Source organism: Alligator sinensis, unplaced genomic scaffold (assembly GCF_000455745.1).
Source record: "Alligator sinensis unplaced genomic scaffold, ASM45574v1 scaffold476_1, whole genome shotgun sequence".
Taxonomy (NCBI): domain Eukaryota; kingdom Metazoa; phylum Chordata; order Crocodylia; family Alligatoridae; genus Alligator; species Alligator sinensis.
Genome location: NW_005842444.1, coordinates 106237 through 130165, shown reverse-complemented (window position 1 = coordinate 130165; position 23929 = coordinate 106237). Strand labels below are relative to the sequence as shown.

Sequence of the window (23929 nt, the reverse complement as noted above, 5' to 3'; positions counted from 1 at the left end):
TCCCTTGTGCCCGGGGGTCATCTTCAGATTTTACAGGCACATATTCTGTCCCATCATCCAAGTCATTAATGAAAATACTGGACCCAGGACAGACTCCAGTAGGACTCCATTGGAGAAATGCTCCCAGGAAATATGATGTAGCTAAAATTACCATTAGGTAATTTAGGATAAAACTATGCTTAAAGAAGCTATAAGTTGTTCAGGGCCAAATTATTTTACTTACACCATACTTACTGAGTTTCTGCCATATTAAATGGTGTAAAAGCCTCCCTAACATCTGGACCTATCACACCTACTGATTCCCTCTGCTACATCCACCTTTTCATCGTATCATCCTTAAGGTGCTTGTAGGCCTTGAGGCAGGGGCAGGCAAAGTCTAACCCATGGGCCAGATCACACTTGCAGTGAAGTCCATTTCCCAGCAGCCTCTGCCCACGTCACTGCGGCTAGCTTCCATGGAGACCCTAGGAGCGGTGGTGGGGGCAGTAACAGCACAGGGCCTCAAAGACCGGCCCCAGCAGTGCTGGCAGGGCACACGGCTGGGCAGGGAGCCGTTCTGGGGCTGGGATCTTGTGGCAGTGACAGCGTGGTCCGCAGCCAGGGCAGAGCTGCGATGTCCTGCCCGCACGCCCCGGGCGGGGGGTTGCAGGCACCGGATTGCGGCTATGCCCTGGCTCCAGACCACACTGTCACTGCCGCAAGACCCCAGCCCCAGAGCAGCTCCCCACCTAGCTGGGTTGCTTGGGCTGGTTTCCACGGAAACCCTGGCCCTGCTCTGTCACTGCCCCACCACTCCTGGGGTCTCCATGGAAACTGGATGCAGCAATGTGAGCAGGGGCTGCTGGGAAATGGAGTCTGGGCAGATCTGCCATTTTGCCTTAAGGCTTCACATAGATTGCTTAACAATTTGTTGTAAAAACTTTCCAGGAATCAAAGCCAAATGGACTAGCTTAGAATTCCTGATGTTCACTCCCCGCTTTCTGAAGGGCTGATAATGCATTTATCCAGCGTCAGTCATGTAGGGTTTCCCTTGTACTCAAAGATAACTCACTAGTGGTTCTAAGACTGCTCTGTCTAGTTCCTTAGCATGAAGTGAAGCGAGAATAACAAGTCCTGCTATCTCGTATACATCTTTCTTATTAAATGTTCTTTAACCTGTTATTTCCCTACTCTCCTATCCCATTGCTACAAATCATTTTGTGAAAAATAATTTTGCTAGGTAGCTGGTGACAATGCACATTTTTTACGAGGACTGAAGCAAAACTAGGTGTTGAGTACCTCAACCTTCTCACCAGTGTCCTTTTTTCCTCTCCTTCTCCACTTGGTACTTTCCTTTTATCTAGATCTTACTTCTAGATTGATTAATAGATTCAGAGATTGTAAGGGGCTGGAAGGGACCTCAGAAGATCATCGGGTCCAGCCCCCTGCACCAGGCAAGAAAGACAGCTGGGATCAGGTGAAAGAAGAACTTCTTTCCTTTTGCATCCCTTCTTAATTTTAACTCATCTCAAGCCTTACCCTTACTAGCTAATTTTACTTCTACAAGTTTGTGCTATTCCTTGATATACATTCTTAGTTCTGTGTCCTCGTTTCCACTTTTTGTATAAATCCTTTTATTTTCAGGGCCCCTCTACACATGCAAGTAAAGGCATGATGGGATCTAGTATGTGATCTAAATAATCATGCTTCCTACCATGCCACACATGCATGGCAGGAGCCACAATTTTGGGACTGTGTATTCGATTGAATCAAGCCTTATTGCCAGTGCAGGGGGAGCTCAGGATCGGGCTCCCCCTGCACCAGCAAGCTCCCCTGGCTGGGAGCAACTTCACGCTGGGCACAGTGCATCTCTGTGACTGGGAGCCCCGCCAGCTGACAGGGCTCCCACCTGCAGGGGAGACCTTGATACACATGCAAATTAAAGCTGTTATGCCTTTGAACAGTCTCTCTCAAATGCCTGTTCTCCTGCACTACTTTTCCCTTACAGGATCTTCAACAGAACCCACTTACCATTTCTCTGAGTTTCCTGAGGTCCATTATCCTTATTTTACTGCTCTTGCTCCTTCCTATTCTTAGAACAGCAAACTCTGTGACTGCTTTCAAACCAATTATCCTCTACCTTCAACATACCATATTCCACAGTCCACCAAAACAGCCTGTTTCTGTCAAAGATCAGAAAAGCAAGGCATGTGCCAGGCCAGTAAGGAAGGATGCTCTTAGGGGAACTTGGCTAAACCTTGGCTGCTCCCTCCTGAAGTTCATAAATCCATAACAGAGCTCTGAACCAGTGAACAAGGTGTGTGGGCAGGGAGAAGAAGTCTTGGTTAACTTGGCAATATAAATAGCAGACATTTGGGAGATCTGGGGGTTTTTTTAGAATAAATCTGATATCACACCTCCATACGGCTCAGCTGTCCACATTCTAAACTGAATTTCATTTTGTATATTGAATATTTTAGATGGAAAATACCATGGAAAAAGTAACTAGAGGTTTTGTGGGTTTTTTTAAGTGTGGGGTTTGTTTTGTTTTCTTTTTTAATAAGGTATAAGGCAAAATAAAGCAGTATAGTAACAAACTTATGAAAGCTATACATTTAAGACCAGCAAGAACAGCAAGCAGGCATTATAAACACAGGCAGTTTGTTAACTTCCCAGACTGGCAACCACTAATTAATTCAGATCAGTCAAGTTCCATTATACTCTACACGCATGTTAAAGAGCCTGCTGCAGGATGTTCAACAATCAAAAGCCACACGCATGTTTAAACTTGTAAGATCACAAAAGAACATCACAGAGTAAACAGAAGATCAAAGATTGATGGGATGAAAGGATACATTTTAATTTTACTTCAAAATAGAGAAGCACAGGTAATAGTCTCCTTTCACACCCCTTTCACATAGTCAGAATGAGGCAGTAATACAAAACCAATGGCAAGGCTGAAACTAGAACTCAGGTCTCCTGTTCTTCATACCAGCTATTGCCAAGATTGCAGATTAGTTTTACCTTGTGTATGTCTCAACCAGAAAAATGTTTGTCTGTGTTTAAAATAACAGGGGTTAACCACCATTAAGCTGTTACCCATTGGGAAGAAAAAAAAAAAAAGAAAAAAAAAAAATCACACACAAAACACACAAACTAGGATTTAAAATCACCAGCTTTCATTATTACGCCCATTAATTTTTTCAAAGCAAATAAACTGCAATCAAGGCAGAAGGTCACTGCCTAAGGCAGGGGCGGCCAATTATTTCAGCTGGAGAGCTACTTTATAAGTTTTGGTGAGCTGCTGAGGGCCACACGCACACAATATTTTAGAAGATATCATTTTAACAAATTATAGATTTAAAAAAAAATCATATAGTAGATATTTGATTTCTAGTATATTTTAATTTTATTTTAAAAAATAAAATTGTCCTGATTTGTTTTTTTGAGTAGTGTATATAAAGGTGATTACATAATAGCTGAAAATAAAGTCTTACTCTTGCATATTGTGCGTGTGGCCGGGTGGGAGAGTATGTGGGGGTGGGGTGTGGACATGTGTGGGGGGCTGCCCGCACACTAGGTCCCAGGTGCTGGCCAGGGGGAGGACAGGGGGACGACCAAATGTGCAGCAGGGCTCGCCCAGGCAGTGCAGATACGATCCACCCCCCACCCCCTTTGGGGCACTCCGCATGGGACTGAGCCCCACTCGCTCGGGGCAGTCTGCACTCCTGCCCAGTTCTGGCCCCAGCCAGCGCACAATCAGTTGGCCAGCGGCCCATATTTTGCCTGGCCTAAGACCTGAGGGGAATCCTTAAAAATGTTTAGATAATCTCTTTTTCTTCTTTACTCTGGTTTTCCTTGCAGCTCCTTCTCTGACTTTCCAACCAAGCTCTTTTCCAGGGCCAATTAGATCCGAAAATCCAAGCTTTTCTTTAGGGGGAAGCTCATAGCCTATGATAAATGCAGATCAATCCTGAGCAGAGTAGAAGAGAAACAGAAACTATATAAACATACAACTGGAAAGCAGAACAGAAACAGTCTTCAGCTTGACCAGCTAAGGAGAAGCAGATAAGGAGAAAGTGGGCAAAGTATCAGGTCTTCAGTTTTGTCTCCAAAAATAAGCAAGGTACCTTTAAAAGTATATTTTGTAGCATTTAGACATGCGAGTACCTGATTGGCGAATGGGAACAGGTTCTTATGTATCTACATGTCCTGGTCATCAATAATTTATGGATACAAATATTGGAAGCACTTTTGAAAAATCAGGACCCTAAGGAAAAAGGGTTCACTATGCAAGGAAGAGACTTAGTAGTAGTTTTTTGCAATCTGAATGCACTTTGGGAGTTTTGAGTTGCAATTTTTCAGCTGATGAAATTCAAGTGCGTTTGGTGCACAAATTCTCATTAATGATTGCGATGAGGTTACCTACATGAAAAGAAGTTCTGAACTCAGCAGTAGTGCTAATTAACTGCAGAGTCATGTGACTTCAAACAATCACAGCCAGGGTTCTTTAGAGCCCATTTTATATTACACTTGTTATTGACTAGCAGCCTGGAAATATGAAATCCATGCAAAAAGGCATTTACTCAGCTCCAAGTTCTTTTCTTTTTTTAAAATAAGATAGTAGTATTGTAATAGACAGAAGACAATTAGCAAAGGAGCTCTTTACATGTACAGGAACTGTAATAGCTCTAGCTGACGCTGGAGAAAAAGGCAAGAAATAATAAAGAAAAAATCCAAACCTGTTAACGAGAAATTCTCTCTTAAAAGCCAGGAATGTTAATTAATACACATTTTAGGATTGCAGCTGATAAAGGAAGATTGGGAAGCACAGTTTTCAGGATAAAAAATATTATCAGATGATAAAAATCATTATAGTGTCCAATTTTGTTGTGAGCTTGTGCTCGCTAAAGTTAGAACATTTTAATTTATATATTAGCTTTATAACAAAAAGATCACATTTTGCTTCTGAGGTTACCTGCAGACAGCCATTAATTTTTCAAGATGCTCTATGAATAGATAATAAAAGAATATATACGATTTGGAAGGGCTGAAAGAAACTAAGCAATATTCTAGCCATAATATCCTCTGTAATAAAAGTGCAGCCTGTCAATTTAGTATGTGACAGCAAAAAATTATAAAGTATTATTTTAGGGTTTAGGTACGTGAAATTGTTGTGTATATCTTCAGTAATCCTGAAAATTCTTAGACACAATATACTTAAAACCTTGAGAAGATAATCTACCAATTTAACAGCTATATAAATCTGGTTCATCAGTACTCATCTGTGGAATTTCACACAGGCCTTGTATAGACATTCAGTTTCTCCTGGGAGAGTCGCTGCTCTCCCAGAAGAAACCATGAGTGTACAGATGTTCAGGTTCTCTCTCTCTCAGAGTAAAAATGGCCACTCAAGGAAAAAGATTACATGGGTATTATCAGGGATAAATCGCTTCCAGAAGAGTTTCTCCTGGGACAGATAATCTCTGTACATGCTGACAACAGAGGCTGACTATAGGCCGCCTGGGTTAGCCATTTAGGGGTGTTCTATGCACTGCTGTCAACTGTTGCCAGGCCAACTAAGAGAGCCTGCAGAGCACACTGAGGTATGTGCACAGGGCACCCCCTCTGGCTGCACAACCTCAGCACTGAAAACTCTCCACTCTTCAGGGCCTCAGCATTCGGCTGTTTGTACACACGGCTATGGGTAAGTTTTCCTACCAAGAGAACAATCCTGGGAGAATTCTCCCAGGTTATTTGAATTATATACGCAGCCATGGTCTCAAACTGATGTAGAAATGAATCCCAACTCCAGACACCCAAGGAAGAAGGTTTAAAAACTGTTTTTACCCCTTTCCTAGTGCAGAGACCAAATCTTCTACCCAGAATGTCACATAACAATTTAGGCCTTATTAAGATGTTAAGAAACTTATGAATTATTGCAGTTAAGTGAACAATCATGTCTGCCAGACAGGCTCAGTCCTAGTAGTGACCAAGGGTTATAGTACAGCTTCCTGTGTGATATAGATACATAAACTGTTAGGGGCTGGAAGGGACCTTGCTGATCGTCGGCTCCAGTCCCCCTGCACTAGGCAGGAAAAGAGAACTGGGGTCAAGTGACCCCAGCAAGGTGACTGTCCAGTCTCCTTTTGAAGATTTCCAAGGTAAGTGACTGTACCACCACTGGAGAGAATTTATTCCACAGTCTGGACCACCCTGACTGTGAAGGAGTTTTTCCTCAAATTGACCCTGAAGCAGCCTTTTAGGAGTTTGTATCCATTGCTCCTGGTCTTCCCCAGGGGTGCCCTGGTGAACAGCTGTTCACCAAGTTCTTGATGTACTCCCTTAATGTAGCGGGAAGTCACTACCAAGTCCCCTCTCAGCCTTCTCTTCTGTAGGCTGAAGAGGCCCAAGTCCCTCAGCCTCTCCTTGCAAGTCCCTGATCATATGGGTGGCTCTTCTCTGGACCCTCTCAAGTTTTTCCATGCTCTTGTTGAAGTGTGGCACCCAGAACTGGATGCATTACTCCAGCTGTGGTCTCACCAGTGCAGAGTACAGTGGGAGTATCACTTCCTTAGTTTTGCATGAGATGCAATGGTTAATGCATGCCAGTGTGTTGTTTGCCCTGCTGGCCACAGCATTGCACTGCTGGCTCATGTTCATGCGATGGTCAGTCACTACTCCTGGGTCCCTTTCAGTCATGGTGCAAGGGAAATTGTTGCCACTGAGCCTGTAGGTATGTTTGGGATTGTTTGCCCCCACATGGAGCACCTTATATTTCTGAGTGCTGAACTTCATCCGGTTCAGGTCCGCCCAACTCTCCAGCCTGTCCAGGTCTGCCTGTATCTGCAACCGATCTTCTGGCATGACCACGGTCCCCCATAACTTGGTGTCATTCACAAACTTGGCCAGAGAGCTTTTCACCCCCACATCCAAAACATTGATAAAGATGTTGTAAAGCATCAGTCCAAGCACGGACCCCTGAGGGACACCATTGGCCACTTTGCACCAGGACAACACAGATCCGTTCATGAGAACTCTTTGGGCCCTACCCTGTAGCCAGCTTCCCACCTACTGAACTGTTGACCAGTTAAGCCCACAATCTTCCAATTTTTCCACAAGGATATCATGGGATACATTATGTACCCAGGCCTTTTGGAAGCTTGGGTGCATAATGTCAACCTTCTCTCCAGTGTCCAGGTGGCGAGAGACCTGTTCGTAGAAGGAGATGAGACTGGTAAGACAAGACCTATCTGTGACAAAGCCATGCTGGCTGTCATTCAGAATCATACCCTCAATGAGCATATCGCACATAGATTCTTTAATGAGCTTTTCCAGGATTATCCCTGGGGTTGAGGTTAGGCTGATTGGCCTATAGTTGCCCAAGTCCTCCCTCTTCCCCTTCTTGAAGATGGGCACAACGTTGGCCCTCTTCCAAACCTTAGGGATCTCCCCTGTGTGCCATGATTTCTGAAAGAGTTTTGGCAGGGGTTTTGCAATGACCTCAGCAGTGATGTTTAAGATACTGCTTCTATCACCATATTTCACAAGTCTGACCCAATTATTGCAAGGCAATAAAAAAGGAATAGAACCTAGTCTTTAATTTTAATCATCTCTGTGATACTAACAAGTCCAGACTACACTTTGCTTGCTACCTTCCATAACTCTTTATATCAATAAGCTGACTCCATGCACCAAATAAAGACATCTTCTGTCAAAGTGTACTAGCATGTGAGGTGAGACCATGTTATTTCCATATACTCTCCATCTCCCAGGCTGCTCACACTAGGCTGGATTCTCTGCTACAGCCCAGACATTTAAAGCAGTGGAGGGGTAATCGCATCACTTGAGGTTCTGACTCAGACAGGCTGTACACCAATTCAAAGCAGCTGTAAGCAACCCCGTGCCTGGGAAGTTCTCATTTAACCAGAGTCCCCTTCTTTCTGTTGTCAGAGCAACTCCAGGGAAGTAGAATAGGGGAGAAAGTCTGGCCCTGTGCCTCAGGGTTACCATGAGCCTCATTTATCAAGTAGCAAGAAACAGCTAATGTCTCCAATTAAAAACAACAACAACACACCCCTCCTTGATAGACAAACAGCAAGTAAATTTGTGCTAATTGGTGCTGTGAGGTGCCACATATTTGTACACCAGCAGTGCTAAAGTTATGATTCACAAGATAAAGCCAGAGATTTCAAATAGGAATCCATAGTGTTAAAAACATTCTATCCTGTTGCAGTCTTTCTGAGGTTTTTGCAACAGAAGAATCACTCTTATTTTCCTATAGTCAAAACATGTGAAAACTAGGAGCTGGCATTTTCTGAGGGGTGTGCCTTGAGTCTCTCAAGGGATACGTCAAGTTTATTGAGGGGTGCCTCAAGTCTAAAAGGCTGAGAACCACTGAACTAGAGCCATTTATGCTCATCATTACTACCACCTCTGACATTAGCACAGCAGGAAACTTTTAATGTAATGAGGTTAGGCATGGGTCTTGAAGGAACAGAATAATATGCCTTGCCATCATAAACACAAGGAACATCTTTCTGCAGGTTAGCTAAGTTATGCTCATGAATTCACAGTGCTGTGCCAACTGCTGTGCTGCAAAAGATGGGGTATTTGTAGGTTGCATGGGCTGGTTGGCATTTATCCATTAAAAGCCAGAACAATTAGATTAAACTTCATGAAAAAGCTCCAAATTACTAAAATATATGAAGCTTGAAAAAACTAAGATGTGCGTCTCTCTCATCTGTAAGAGACACAGAGAGAAACTACTGACACCCCCCAAGGCACCATGTTTGTCTGCAATATTTTTGTTCCTTCACATATTAAAAGTTATAATGAAAAAGATGTTACCTTTGCATAAGAAAATCTGAAATCTTGGAGTTTAATCAGTAACACAATCAAAGAATTGCTATTGCAAAATAATTTAATTAAATGCTCAGTGATTTCAAGTGCCATAAAACTGGAGAGCTCCTTGGGGGAAAAAAAAAGATTTTTATGCATTAATCTACACATGAAGTTATTGATATGTTCTCCTATACCCTCTTCAAATGCTTACCCTCAAGCCTCATCTTCCGCTTCATAAAAATAAGTCAACAAGTTCACAGTTTAAACAACTAACTGTATAGCTCTTTTTGAAGTATCGTGTAAAACACCAAAAAAAGAATTCCACCCACTCTAAATATAAAAAAAATAATAATATGGAATTCCTCTTCTGGGAGACCCAGGACTGACTGTAATCAGCTTGGAGAGAATATTCTTAGCATGTGCATGATGCATGAATCAACACCTGAAATATTGCCAACACACATGAAAGGTCCTGAATAAACATTCAGATTTCTGAAAGGCTAATTGGGTTGGCAGAAGAGGAAGAAAGGTATAACAGATGGTTCAAATACGATGCATGCTTCAAGAAAAAAAACTGAGTCCAGTTATAATACAAAATTATTTAAGAATAAGCAAGTAATCTGTGAGAGATTAAGCAAACTGATGCCCACGCTGGGTTTTCAATGCATGTCAGGACTTGCCCACGTGGAGAGCAAAAGCAGGCTAGTTGCATTTAAACAGAATTGCAGCTAGCTACATGGCAAAATTCACTGAGAAATGTGTAGGCAAGACTATGTCAAAGACAGCAAGGGGAAAGTAAGACCCATCATCCACCACAAATACAATCAGGTCAGATCATAAAAGTTCCTAGAACCAGTTACTAAATCCCTGGTTGAATTGTGTCTGCAAAACAGATTTTTTTCATGGCTCCACTCCTGTGCCAAACATATTGGGACATCCACACCTTTCATGCTGCCAAACAATGTCTGCATTAATGCCTTCTAGGAAAATCTGGGCAGCTATTCCATAGTGCCTCAACGGAGTAGAAAGGGTGCCTTGGGAAGTGACAAAAGAAAGCGGCCACACGTAGAGCAAAGGCATGTTGGATGTCCAGCCGCGTAGGAAACTAGTAGACAAGAAGACCACAGACATAATAAGGGAATCTTTTCTATGCTATGAAAAGCAGCCCACAACATTTTACTTCATTTCCAGGATGGCAGTCACATCTCAGCCCAGACCACTTGCAACACTATTAACCTCATGGTTAGCAACTGGATATTAACCATGTCCCATATTGTGCCTGGACAAGGACTCTATTTCAATCAACGGTACTGTGAACTTGGCTAAACTTGCACTGTAGATAAAAGCCTGATTCTACCATGGGATTTCATAACACAAAACATTTACACTGTGATCCCACTGTGTAACTGTAACCTAGATAGAGAGCTAGCTCCAGTAATGAGAGTGGTGAAGTGGTGAGCTGTGTGTTGCCACAGCTTTACAGTAGGCAAGCCTTCCAGATGTTTGCCCATGATCTCAACCAGGTTTTGCACTCCACGATGAATCCTGTGCTATCCTATCGTGAGTAGTGGAGCTGGCTACTTGAAAGCTAACTCAGGTATGCCTACAATCACAGCTTTGCATTTGGGCATGGACATAACCATTCTAAACCAGAAATCCTACAGAAAAAGTCCTAGAACACTCCTAAATACAGCTTGAGCAAATATTATTCCACAATCAGCACAAAGTAAGGTTTCTATTTTCTGAGCCTGAAGAATAAAATTAAGTTGTGAAATGTACAGTATTATCTTTAGAAACACTCACGTAGCATTTGTTCAAAAAACAGTCATTATACCTAGTTAATTTAGTGACAGCCAATAAGAGCAATGAATAATATGTGTACTTTCTTTTTCCTGCCAAAAGTTACAAAAAGAGAAAGGAAGTTTCAAGAAGTTAGAAATCAGCTTCATTCATCAATGATAAATTTTAAAAATGTAATACTATCTGTTACCATCAGATCTGCATTACAGACCTCTGAAGCATAGATTTATGAGCATAAAACACTGCCAACAATCTCTGCTTGGAACTGAGGATGCTCTGGCATTCTCCCGACCTTCAGAAAGAGCAGATCTCTAGATCTGCAAAACTAATGTCAGCATAGTCCCAGAAAGAGGTATGGCATAAATGAAAGTCAGTAGAACAAACCAAATACATTACTAATTTTTATTATGCTAATGAATAGTGTCTGGACGAAGTTCAAAGCACAAGCTAGTATTAAAAACCTGAAATACCCAAGAGTTAAAAAATGACTAGTAAATATGGGTTACTAACCGAAGACATTCTGAAGGAGCCTGGTTTTCAATACTTTCTGACAATCTGGTCCTTTATGGTAGAGGTTCCCAACCACCAGGTCTGGCTGAAGGGTTGGCTGCAGGGTTGTGCCACGAGCGCCCCACTCAGACCCCCGTCTGTCTGTCCAAGCAAGCAGTTTCTGCCACCGGCAGTCACGTGCGGGGTTAAAGCTTGACAGAGGGGCAGCCCCGGGAGGGAGGGAGGCAGCCAGCTCTGTGCTCTCCGTCCTGCTCTCTGCGTGTCCTTAAAAAAGTTTGGGAAACACTGATTTATGGTACCAACCTAGACACCCAAGAATCACTGCTTACTTTTAAAAATCTTGGCACTAAATCACAAAATACTTTGGTGTGTACTTCATGTAAAAAATAAATAAATAAATAACAAAATCAAGGGATCTATCTATTCATTATTTAAAACTTAAACAAAGCACCTTGAAGGAATAAAGCATATGGGGGCGGGGGTGAGTGAGTGAGTGAGTGAGAGATTAGAGCAGCTCCTGGACAGCCCTTCTAATTAAAACACTGCAGCATCACATGTATTCAGAGTCCCATGTTTCAAAATGGCCGAGGGGATGTTTTAACTAAAGCTCATTAACACGATGGTGAGGCACAGTGGAAAGTTCTAATTAGCTAGACATACAGGGTGCCTATACAGGTGCTCCAATGCGTTCTGATTACAACACTCCAGCAGACTCTATTTATGGAGTCTGCTCTGATGCATTTTAATTAGAACGCATTGGAGCACATGTATAGACACCCTGTATGTCTAGCTCTAGTTGTACCACATGGTTAGCATGTAGGTTTTTAAATTTGATTCCCACATGTAACAGGAGAGCATTTAGTATTAATATCTTTGTTCTGTTTTGTACAGTAACTGCATGGTTGTAAAGTAAGCTGAAAGTAAAGTTGGACTTTGTTTGATAAAATTAAGGTCTCTGCAATTTAAAACTCCAATTGGTGAAGTACACAGATTGGTAGCTGTCAACATATCTTCAAGTGCCCTTATTTGTATGTACATTTTTCTTCTGTCTACACCATGAAGGATTTTTTTTCTGGTTCATTTATACGTTGATTCTAATAAGCCCAGACAGGTAGACCTATAAAACTTCTGATTCTTTCAGCAACCAATATTACTAGGACTGTGAAGACCGTCACTTATGGATTGATAAATGGACTATACAGGCTAATTGTATTTAAGTGGCTTTGGACAGATGGCAAATCTTACAGCCATATGGTAATTATTTCCACTGTGTTGAAAGTATATTAACACTTACCAAAAATGTTTAAGTGAGATGGTCTAAAATAATTTTTCCATGAAACCCAGAATAAATGAAAAACTAAAGAGCTCAGATGAGCAAGACTTCTGCACTCTGGAGAGGACTATTTTTCCCAGGATTTCAGTTTAGTGCAGACTCAGGGGCCTTGGGGTAACATATCATTATTGATCCAACTGGCTGTGTGCAGTGACTCCACAGCTTGAGTACAATAGTGCTTGTAGCCAGAGGATAATACGGGCTCATTTTCAGCTCTTTTGCATTACCCTCGATTTAGCTGCCACATTTACTACTTGATATTTATGCTGTCTTCTGATTCAGTGGCATAACAAGCAAGGTTCGTACCCTAGGCAAACCCTGCAGGAGAGCTGGGGGTGGGAGAGTAAGCAGGAGGGCACAGGAGTTTTATCCAGTCCCTAGCTATTTCTATTGCCATTGCATGCTTTGCCTATGGCCTGACTCCTGCTCTTAAAGCAGCAGCAGTGTGTAGTACCTGTACATTGGCTGCTGCTGCAAGAGCAACACTGTGGGGCTGCTCTTGCTGCCAGGGCACGGACTCCATGGGGGTGGAGGATGATTTTGGCTGCCCTAAGTTGGCGCCAGGCCTCTCACCCATGCCAACTTATGCTACTGCTCTAATGATTCTAGAGCTGGCAATATTGCACTATGTTTATTTTCTCTTCCAGGGAAGAATTTAGGAAATCAAGTATTTGGATCCTGAATTGGCTTTAAAAGTCAACCATATTATCATCTCAGTTGTATTCCAGTTTTTGAAAGTGAAAAGAACCAGATCTTCAACCAAAGGGTGCCAGAAAGCTGGCTTTATCAGAACTGCTGGGGACTCTTCTTGCATAGGAAATTCTCTGGATGACAGGTAACTGGCTCCACAGGATCTGCTCCTGTCTCAACCATCTGGTACATGAACAAGATGATGAGTGATGGGCCTGTACCATGAAAAGGCTTGTAGTGGGCTGTTACTGCAACAACAGAGATTAAATCAACCTGTGGAGGGCAAAGAAACTGGTGACTTTGAATTCAGGGTGCCAAAAAGATTAAAAAAAACAATCTATGTCTAGCCCTGTTCTCAGGTACTGTTCAGGTTCATATCAGAATCACAGCCACAGGTCCTCTAAAAAGTGGTCTATCAATTATGTTGTTAAATCCTATAGAAATTCTTCAGGATTAGGATTGTAGTTTACCATAGTTACCCAATACCAACAAGTCATTACATTGATATTATGTCAAGGTGATACCCACCCTAAGGCCATATTCAACCCATATCCCATTAGCCCATATCCATTATTTTATGTTTTCATCATTGGGCTTCTCTGGTCCAGAAGGTAAATTTAACCTTTAAAAGACAACAGAAAAAAATACACAAGCAAGGCCCGATTCCCTTCTTAGTAATACCTGTTTTACAGTGTTGTAACATAACAGTCAAAGTTACCACTTACACCAGTATGAATGGGAACGGCCTGGCCTCTAGTGAAGCATTTTAATGCCAACACTGTAAAGCCAGATGGTACAATCCAAGTGAATTATCATTTAACCTTTTAGAGAAAACTTAAAAGGCTTCATTCCTTTTAAACAGATTTGGAAAGAACAGCCCTGCAGACTTAAAGTAGTCTGCTTGGGCAGTGCCAGTCTTACACGAGACTTCTTGCCACTTAATCAACAAATGGGGAAAGGCAGAATTTATGTACCAGTTTCTGCTCCTTCCTATGAATAACTTCCAGAAAGCTAAAATCTACTCCTCATAGTCATTACGACTGAATGCAAAGAGATCAACTACACAGTCAATGGAGATAAAGTACCAGTTGGTGAGAAATTCTTACTATACTTGTAGCAAGTTTACATTTTTGCACCACAACTATAATTAAAAGAGAGAGAGAAGCATAGAAAAGAACAATCCTGTGACTTACAGTGTTCTGCCATTAGTCACTGGTCAGTTTCTTCCGAGCTCTGGGGAGATGGCAAATTACAGCTTCAATGGCCTCCCGCTAGAAAGACAGAGGTGTAATACGGCAGCAGGGCTCCCAGGGCAGCAGCAACTTCTGGCTGCCAGTGCCACTGGGACAATTGTGCAGCTGTGGTGGCAGCTGTTATTTTTTTGTGTGCCCCTTCAAGTTGGCAACTGGGGCTCCTAGCCCCAGGCACCCTGCCTTAATTACACTACGGTTGGATTGATACAGCATAGGCTAGAGCCCATTTCCATAAGCTACTTTAATATGGCTCTGCCAAGTCCTAGAAATGCAAGTCACCTCCACAAGCATGAAGATTGCTCAGTCTGTGTTTGGCTCTGTTGGAACAGCCAGCAAGAGCACCCTTGCACCCAAGAGCATTTTGTTAGGCACATATCCATTAGGAAATAATTTTTTATACGCCTCTTCACAAATGTCTGTCCCTATCAGCCTGGTCCACTTCAAAAGGATCCATCTCTTATGCTGTTCCCCTGAACCAACCAAGTACCAATACATTAACACATTTGCGATGGCCACAGGAACATTTAGAAATTATGAAGATGGTGTTTTATATGGAATTAAGACAGATTCAACATTTTTAAAACCAGTTCCTTAAGGGTCTCTTCCTTTGAGCTGCCCCACTTTTTTGGATCAGCCTGGATTTCAGATCTATTTGAGGCTCCTGAAGCTTCAAGTTCTCTTCATATCAACTACCTTGCAAGTAATACATACAGTCAGATTCTCATCTCAATTACTGTGGATAAATGCTGATTTAATTTCCGTTAAAATCCAATGGAATTATACTGCTATAAACCGTGTATCAAGTGAGAGGAGAATCAGGTGCCCTGGTGCTATCAACAAAATGATCACATCCAGAGCCCGTCACTTTGACAATTTTGTAGTTAACATCTAGGATCAATATTATCAATACTACAGGATGCTATCTGATAATGATTTAAACACCTACTGCATTACACAGATGGTATTTAGTAATTTGGGAAAAAAAGCCCATAGTTTTCTTTGTCCTGTGTTTAACAATAGCATGAAAAATCTTTGCAATACCAGATTGTGCTTAGCAAAACTCCAATACAATCCTCCTCCTCTTTTTCTGAGGACTGAGCATGCATGATGACTGTACTGAATCCTCCTTCCTCCCACCACTGGAGGCAATAAAAATATATTTTTGCCATGTTTGTGCAGCGTGTTTATTCACACTGACCAGGTGAATAATGGTAGAATACTGGTCATCACTGAAGATCATCTCTTCTCACACACCAGATTTTTTCAGATACCAATGAATGGCATCTGGAAAGAGTATTTTGTAATCTCTATCAAAAATACCTCAGTGAGAAAAAGGTAGGAGCTGTTTAATGAACAGAAAGATATTTATCCTTATTATGCTATATCAGCAACATTTGTATTCATATAGAAATTTGAAATTCATTTTAAGAGGAAACCCTTTCCCCTTTAAAAAGGAATACGTTTTTATCTAAAAAAGTACATCTTTGCAGAGATATTTCAGATGAAGCAAACAGACCCTGATCTTTCTTCCAATTCAACTCATAACACAAGCAAGTAATAAGTGCCAATAATGCACATTTTCTCTACACAAACATTGTATGCTATTGCATGATTTTGACTATGAAATATTTTATAACATTTTAGTCAATTGTTCCGGGGGCGTGAAATCAATTGGCACAATTTGGTTTTTATTCTGAAAAGTTATGAGACTTAAAAAATTTCTGAAAGTGCAGACAAATTAAGAACATGAATCACAAATATAGCAAAATGCAAAGAAAACAACACCCAGAAAAAGACACTTGCCTACTGAGTTTCCATGGCAATTCCAAGATGCATTAAAAATGGATTATCTGAAGAATGCATAGAATGTAGGTCTTCAGAGGGAACCCATATAAATATCTGCTACAGCTTCTGCCCGTTTCCCACCAAAAAGCCCACACCCCAGTTGCTATCACATACAAAGAAACATGCTCTGGTTTGGATAAAAAGAAAGATTACACACACATGGGCTGCTTACACATAATCAAATGATCTGGGTGAATCTCCTGGTAGAAAAAACTTACCCAAAGACGCTTGAACAGACATTGGAGTGCTGAGCCCTTGAAGAGCAGAAAGCTTGCAGTGCTGATGTTGCACGGGCAGGGGGCCCCTGTGCACACATCCCAGTCTGCACTGCTGTCATTCTGTCTCTGGGCATAGGGCAGTAGTGATTGGCCAATCCAGACTGCTCAGAGTTAGCCTGTGTCTGCCTGCAGCATAATTTGGGATTGTGAAGGGGGTGGGAGTAACAGAGTCCAGCGAGTGACATAGTATCCTGAGAAAGAGGAGGGAATAAGCACAAAGGGCCATGGGATGCTGAAGGACTGTGCTGTGGCTTCTTTCAGAAAAGAACATGTACAGACATTCACTCTTGCAGGAAAACCTCTCCTGAGAGTGACTAACTTTGGCTGTTCCCACGTTATTCTTTTCCTGGAATGACCCTTTTTTGCTGCGAGAGAAAAACCCTGAATATCTGTACACTTGTCTTTTCTCCTGGGAGAGCAGCAACTCTCCCAGGATAAACTAAACATCCATAAATGGACTTGGTCTTCATTAGTTTATTAAACATACTACAACCTTACTTACTCAGTAACCCTTTCAGTAGCCAATATTCCGACTGAAGAGTAGGGGTGAGAATTACAAATTTTTGGGGGGGAGAGGTATTAGGATAGGATGACCCCAGAAATTAATTTAGGGTTTTATGTAACAGAAAAGTATGCAACCACTGCTCGGCATCACTATACATGAAGCCAAGTTGAAGCAGGCAACTACTTTAGATCATATTAAAATGGTTTGTTTTCATCAAGTGTTTTGGGGAACGATCAGTCTGGAACTTCACATGTTTAAAATCCATTTTAGGCTGTTCAGCAATCAAATTCATGAAGCCGAACCACTGTATCAAGGAATGGCATGCAATACTTTTGAACAGAGAGGTACCATAACATTTTGATTTATTTTGAGTAGTTGAGTAGTATTTTGTTTGCAGGCAAATACCTGACATGTCATTCAGCTGAGCAGAATGACCTCTTGCCACTGCAGTCTTGTGTCATGGTGTCATTTATACCAATTTATTACTTATTTGAAAGTGATGCAAAGCACTGCAATATAAACATTCACAATACATTTAAAATTCACATGAAAAGGCCACACATAGTTGCTGAACTTCCTACAGAAAGAGAGATTCCAATTCAAAATTTATTTGAAGGAGATCTCCCTGGGAATGCAAAATAGAGTCAACATTTCAGTTCTGCTATTTACTCAAGTCCTAATTTGAAGTTTAAATGCAAACACTAGCCATTTTCACCACGAAAAAGTTCAATTTTTCTCTGTCTAAAATAATGGAGAAAAGTTCTTGCAACTAAATCTAAACAAAGTCAGGCAGAATAACTGCATTAAAGGGTAACTCTCCCAAGCAGGACAGCTCAGCAAAGGAAGTAGCTAGTAGCCATAATAGCATGGAAGAAGAACTGCCAGATCTGAACATTTACTGTATATTATACATATTTTACTGTATATTATATATAATATCCCTATTATATATAACATTTACTATATATTAAATATCTGAATATTTACTATAAAATTCTGAAAGAAATTCAACAGAACCATGAACTAGCTGATATTAAAATCTCTTTCAATAGCAAAAAATATAGTTTCCAGAAGATCCAGTGTAAGTTTCCAATTGAGTAAGTCTGAGGATCCCAAAAACAGATGCTCAGGACTAGCTTGAGGTTGGGGACTGTCCCTAAGGAATCCAATAGAAAGATGGGCAAACATGAAACTGGTTAGTACTAAAGACAGGCCAGAACAACCCATTCATGAGCATGTGGGGCTTTTAGGCGTGAACCTGGCCATAACTCTGAGCTATTGCTATGACACATCTAAGATTGACAAGTAAGAAATTAGCCCTTCAAGATACAGAATAAATTCTGGGACACTCGCCCACATCCGAACTGTATCACACAGAAAACAAGTGAAACGGCCACAGAGAAATCATAAAAAAGCTTGGATAGGAGAGTGGTATCCTCCCATCTCAATCTCAGTCTATGAAGGGCAAATAAGGTGCTTTAAAAACCTCTAAAATAGTTGCAGCCTCCCCATCCCAAAATGGCTTTTCTAAAACAGAGTCAGTTCCTGGAGCATTCGAGGAGTACAAAAATTTATCACCTGCTTTACTGTTGTTTCATTTATTTGGACTAGACTAAGGGTTTGGAACGGATCCAATTTCTGGTCAAGCCCACATTTATTTTGACTTGAAAAAGAAAGCATCAATTTAGACAACTTTTTTATTTTGTATTTTCCAAAATTCTTTGAAAATTCCTATAAGTACAGTTTTTTGTTGACCTTTGACTGCAATTCCCAAAAGCGTCTATAAAGACGAATTAGAGGAAGTGAGAAGTAACTGTCAGATGTACGAAATAAGGAAACTGGAAACAAATTGAGAAAAGTTTTGCTAGCTTCCCTCCATTCAAGTGATCTGAAATGTTTTTATAACTACAGGTAGTACAACATTTCTGGGTAATAAGATTTTGATGGGTTCCCCTTCAGCTGTAGTAATGAGCACTCTTACTGCTGGTGATACAAGGGAAACTTATCAGTGGAACATACTGAACTCGACCACCCTGTAACAGTGTAGGGCATGGTCACTTAATTAGGTGCTGCATCTGTTTTAACCAATTAAATTCCCTTTGCCTTCCAGGGAAGGAAAATACTATTTCTTTGGATAGAGGAGGGGAAAGATTACAGGGCATAGGTAACAGCACCCACGAACACACTTCACACTGCCTCTGGGCACCACGTTCCTCTCAGTCCAAAAATACACCAAATGCTTCCCTTCCTGTTTCCGTAGCTCTCAGATGGGCTGGTGAGAGGTGTCAGCTTTTTCACACCAGTGAGAAGTTCTCAAGGAAGTAGCGTGCTTTAGAGATAAGAGTGCATCATCATCTGGAAACTGCACTGGATTGTGGTACATTGCTCTAGAATAGATCCCCCCATGAAGGGCAGGCTACCAGTGGGGGAGATGAAAGCTATCCCTTCTGGAGGACCAGGGGTTATGTCAGATGATGACATATGGTTAGTAGAGTAGGAAGAAACAGAAAGGAGCAATACTGGAAGTATAAAATGTGTGCTCTCTGGGACAACAGTACTGCATAGTTTGACACTGCCTGGGACAATGGGATACAGAGAGATCTTATCCCTAGTTACCACCACTGAAATATGTAATAAAGAAATACAAGATTTCTCTCCCATTTTCAGCTGTATATATTGTACAAATTAATTCTGAAGCCTCAATCAAGCACAGCCACCACTGGCTCCAACTTGTTTTCCTTCTCAGGTAAAGCCTACAGAATTTGACTCAAAAATATTTTTTCCCCTTTTCAAATGCTTTCAGTGATATTTTTTTAATATCACAAAACAGATTATACAATCCTATTTCAAACACCTTGGAGATCCAAATTTCCAGTATGAGGGAGAAACACACAGAGGGAGAAGCATAAATACAGAAGCATGGATCAGAAAAAGATGGGTAGGGATCAGTGGTGATAACAAATTGCTCCAGTTGTCTGTGGTTAGATAATAGAATGACTTCCCAAAGGCAAAAGATTCAATTTTACTGAACTCAAGAAGTCAATGTCGGGGGAAAAAAACCTATATATCCTACTTCCATGGAAAGAAAGAGGCCCAGTACACTAAATACTTCCAGCCATTGCCATGCTACCTGTCCTCTGTCTGAAAGTGGAACAATCAATAACAAGTGTAAAAAAAAAAAAAGAGAAAAGAAACTCACCACCTCCAAACAAACAAAAAATGTAGTGGTTTCCTTTAAGACTATAAACTAGCTCTAAAGCTTATTATACCTATTATTATACATAAAAAAGCAAATTGCTCCATTGATTGTTGCCTTTTGATTTCACTGCTTCAACACTTTGCACAAAACATGCCTGCTCAGTAAGATTTACTCTTAAAAATTTATTTCCCTGACATCAGATACATAACTTTCCAACTGTCCTCATGCAGACATCCACAACGGAACTGGAAGCAGCCTAAGAAGATAGGCTGTACATGATTGGATCTGTAGCACTACAGAAAAATGCATCTAGAGAACTGCTGCATTCATTTAAGAATCTGTTCCAAAAAGGCTTTTTCTTGCCTTAATTCATCAATTCTAAAACTTCTGGCCTGGTCAGAATGAAGTTGCAGTGGTACTGCTATTGCTCTTTCATTACTTGTATTAAGTAACACCCAATAGACCCAATTAGGGCCCCTTCTGGTAGGCTCAGTGTAGACATGAAAGGTCGAATTTCCAAGGGGAAAGTCTCACTGAATTGCAATGAGGTTTGAACTTCTAAATCCCTTAAGGCTCTTTTGAAAATTCCAGACAAAATAAAAATTTTAAAAAGCCTGTCCCTCAGCCCAAGTGCCTACAATCTTGTTTACAAGCATCAACAAATGAAGGAAAAAAACCCATCAGACCAGAGGGTGGGAACTGGGAGGGCAGGGAGGGTGAGTTAAGCATAAAAGAGCTTTTTTCCCCCCCCACAGCAAACGGTCACTATTTTTGCTTGCATCTTTACTGCCAGGCCCCATTTCACACTGTGTTAAATCCACTGTCTCTTCTCCATGATGTAGCAGCAATGCAATTGTTTTTCAGCTAAAGCTCCCAGTGCTGCCAGCTTTCAGCAAGAAGGAATAAAGTTACCATCAAACCTGCAAATCCTACACACCTACACAGCAGAGCCTGGTGCTCTCGCATGAGTCATTAAGCAGACCAGCATTAGTGATGTCACCCAGAAATCATTTTTTAAACTACCAAAATATTGAAGTGTTTATTAAAGTCTCTCTTTTAAATCACGACCATGGTGGGAAAACCACCTTTACAAAGATTCAGCATGATGCAATGAGGACCAGAACGCCTCACAGTTTCAACCTCACTGATGAGGTAAGCAACAGGCGACAAGTGTCACATGTGCTAAATGTAGGACATTCCAGGCAGCTGCGCTGAAGACTTCCTCCCACCGACAGTAGGTAGAACAGCTAGCGCATGTCAGAAAAAATACCATCAGAAAAGACCAACTGCATCATCCAGTCTGATTTTGCATGAGTATTTATTACACATAATCCCTACTGATGCCTTATCTAACCTGTTCCAAACAGCATGCCATTACAATGCTTTAATAACCTCTCTCAGTACACTAAAGGCCTATTGCACTGCCCACCTGCTCTAGATTTTACAAATATGTTCTTAATGCTCAAGGTTAAATGTTTCCTATTCTCTTTTGAAGACAATGCCCCCTTGTCCTGCCATATTCTGAGATTTAATAACAGGACTGCCAGCTATTTACAATTTACTGCTGAATTATTGGAGAAATGCAGTTGAAATATGTTCCCCCAAGCACATTTACATCCTAACAAGCCAATTCCAAAATACAATTTAAATAAGTCATACACTGTATTTGCATAAAGGGCACCAATATGCACAAACATGACTAACAGCACTCACTCGTGAAAACAGCCAGAGATTTGACCATACAGCACCCTTCAGAGCTGAAGAACTTCCCACACAATATGCATCCTATCAAAAAACAGCAGCTGTTTCAAAATACCTATGAGCTCATAAATATAAGTTTATGGCTGAGGCTATTTATTCAAAGTATTGCAATAATATATCTGTAAAGCTCAATGATAAAGAAAATCCATGAACAAAAACAGACTAATACCATCTTATCCTGGTTTCTTTCCAAACTCTATTCTGTTCTCTTGATCACAAAGAGAATATCTTTCTCTAACAATTAAAGTGCCTTTGTCAATGCTAGGGCCAATTTAAAATTGTTTTAGGCTGAAGGGAGTCCTTTACATATCTTTAATATAGTAAATGGCCAGTTGTCTTCAACATTCAATTGCTGTTTCATTATCTGGGGACCCTTGCAACCCCATCATTTCAAGCTAGACTCTGCTAGAGGATGTGTTTGGGGGAATATAAATAAAATATCCTTCCAAAGTTGGAATGAGTGGCTTTCAAGTGTCAATCAAATTAACAGTGCTAATTAGCTCAGTAGCTACAAGAAATCCAGCTTAATTATAAAAGGGGAGATCATAGCTATTTCTCTCTCTCTTTTTTTTGCCCTTGTTTATGGAAGCACAAGTACTTTCTGAAATTTCCACCAGCATTGCAATAGGAATTTCTGCTCAAATTCTCTACTGTAGACATTGTCAAGGGTATCTCTTTCTGTTCTCTGACCCTAGTCCTTAAATAGCCTTGCCAGATATTTTTTCTTACAAGCTGAAAAGCCACTGACTACTAGGTTGGGCTGGATTGGAACATCATCTTTCCTCAGCCTCAATGTTGCAGCGTACCACATTTTTTCAGTCATGGAAAATGAGATGTAGTACTTTCACGAGTTCAATGCTACTCCCCCTTTAGGTAGCTGGAAAGGAAGGGATGCAAATAATGTTCTTCCTCATTGGCAGATCTAACTCCCAATGAAATATACAGCAAGACTCTCTGGACCTCATCCTGTGAAGTTAAAAAATGAACTTCCTCTGCAATAACTGATTCTGTTGTACGTAGCTCATCTCATCACCTGAGTACTGAGCCTGTGTTAGTTGGGGGGAGGGGGGGGGAAAAACACAACTTGATTCCCCAGTCAGCACATGACTTGCACGAACACTGTTTTTACTTAATTTGTCTTTTTCTGTTCTCCTTTCCTTTCACCTTACAGTTGTTTCCTCCTCCCAACCCCAACAGCTAAAAAAGAAAAGCATTCATTAGGCAAAAAATGTATCCTGATTTTTAAAGAGCATATTGCTAACAGCAGGGGAAAACAAGTGTAAAAAATAATTTCACAGTGTTCTTAAATGTCATCACAGAGTGAAAAGGAACAGGGGGCCCAACAGTATCCTCTTGCCTCAGCAATAGCCACAGGGGAGACAGAGAGGTCAAAACACCACGTGTCCTACTTGGAGTTATAAATCATTAACCCCTAAGATGGGAGAGACTTTGGGAAGCAGCAACAGGACAAGAGGCACCATGTACCAAGCCTTACAAATGCAGGGACTTACCCATGGCGAAGCAAAACTAACATGGCTGAAGAGGAGGAGCAATGAGGCTGGGGAAGTGGGGTTGACTCCACCATGGGGTTTGCCGGGGGGACACGACTCCATTCATGCCTTCTCTTTGCTCAGAGATGAAGAATGAGCCCCTGTTAATACTGTTTCAAGTAGCATTCATTTAGGCACCACATACAGTTGGGCCCAGATACTTTTCAGGGTTAGGTCCCTTTCCGCCCTGTGAAAATGAGGGTTTGTAAACTAGCCAGGATGTATATGTGTATTCATTAGCTGCAGCAAACAGCTGCAAAGGTTGGCACTTCTCCAGTCAGCAACTCAGGTCTGCTAATGAACTCCAACTGATCAGAGAAGCAGCACCCTTAGAAGTAAAGGCCACTGCCACAGGAAGCAGCAAAGTGCCTTGTTTTTAATA

General features: G+C 41.2%; 1 protein-coding gene across 2 annotated transcripts in view; it reads right to left on the bottom strand.

Moving 5' to 3' along the window:
• HOMER2 (homer scaffold protein 2) overlaps positions 1 to 23539 on the bottom strand; it is a 100393-nt gene extending 76854 nt beyond the window's left edge. The window contains exon 1 of one of the 2 annotated variants that reach the window (XM_006030396.2): positions 23509 to 23539. In XM_006030396.2, coding sequence (XP_006030458.1) covers positions 23509 to 23531 — 23 coding nt within the window. In that variant the 5' untranslated portion in view covers positions 23532 to 23539. Of the gene's footprint in view, positions 1 to 11133; positions 11387 to 23508 lie in introns of those variants that run through there. The other variant, XM_025212096.1, reaches the window with a different exon arrangement.
• Positions 23540 to 23929: the final 390 nt, after the last annotated feature.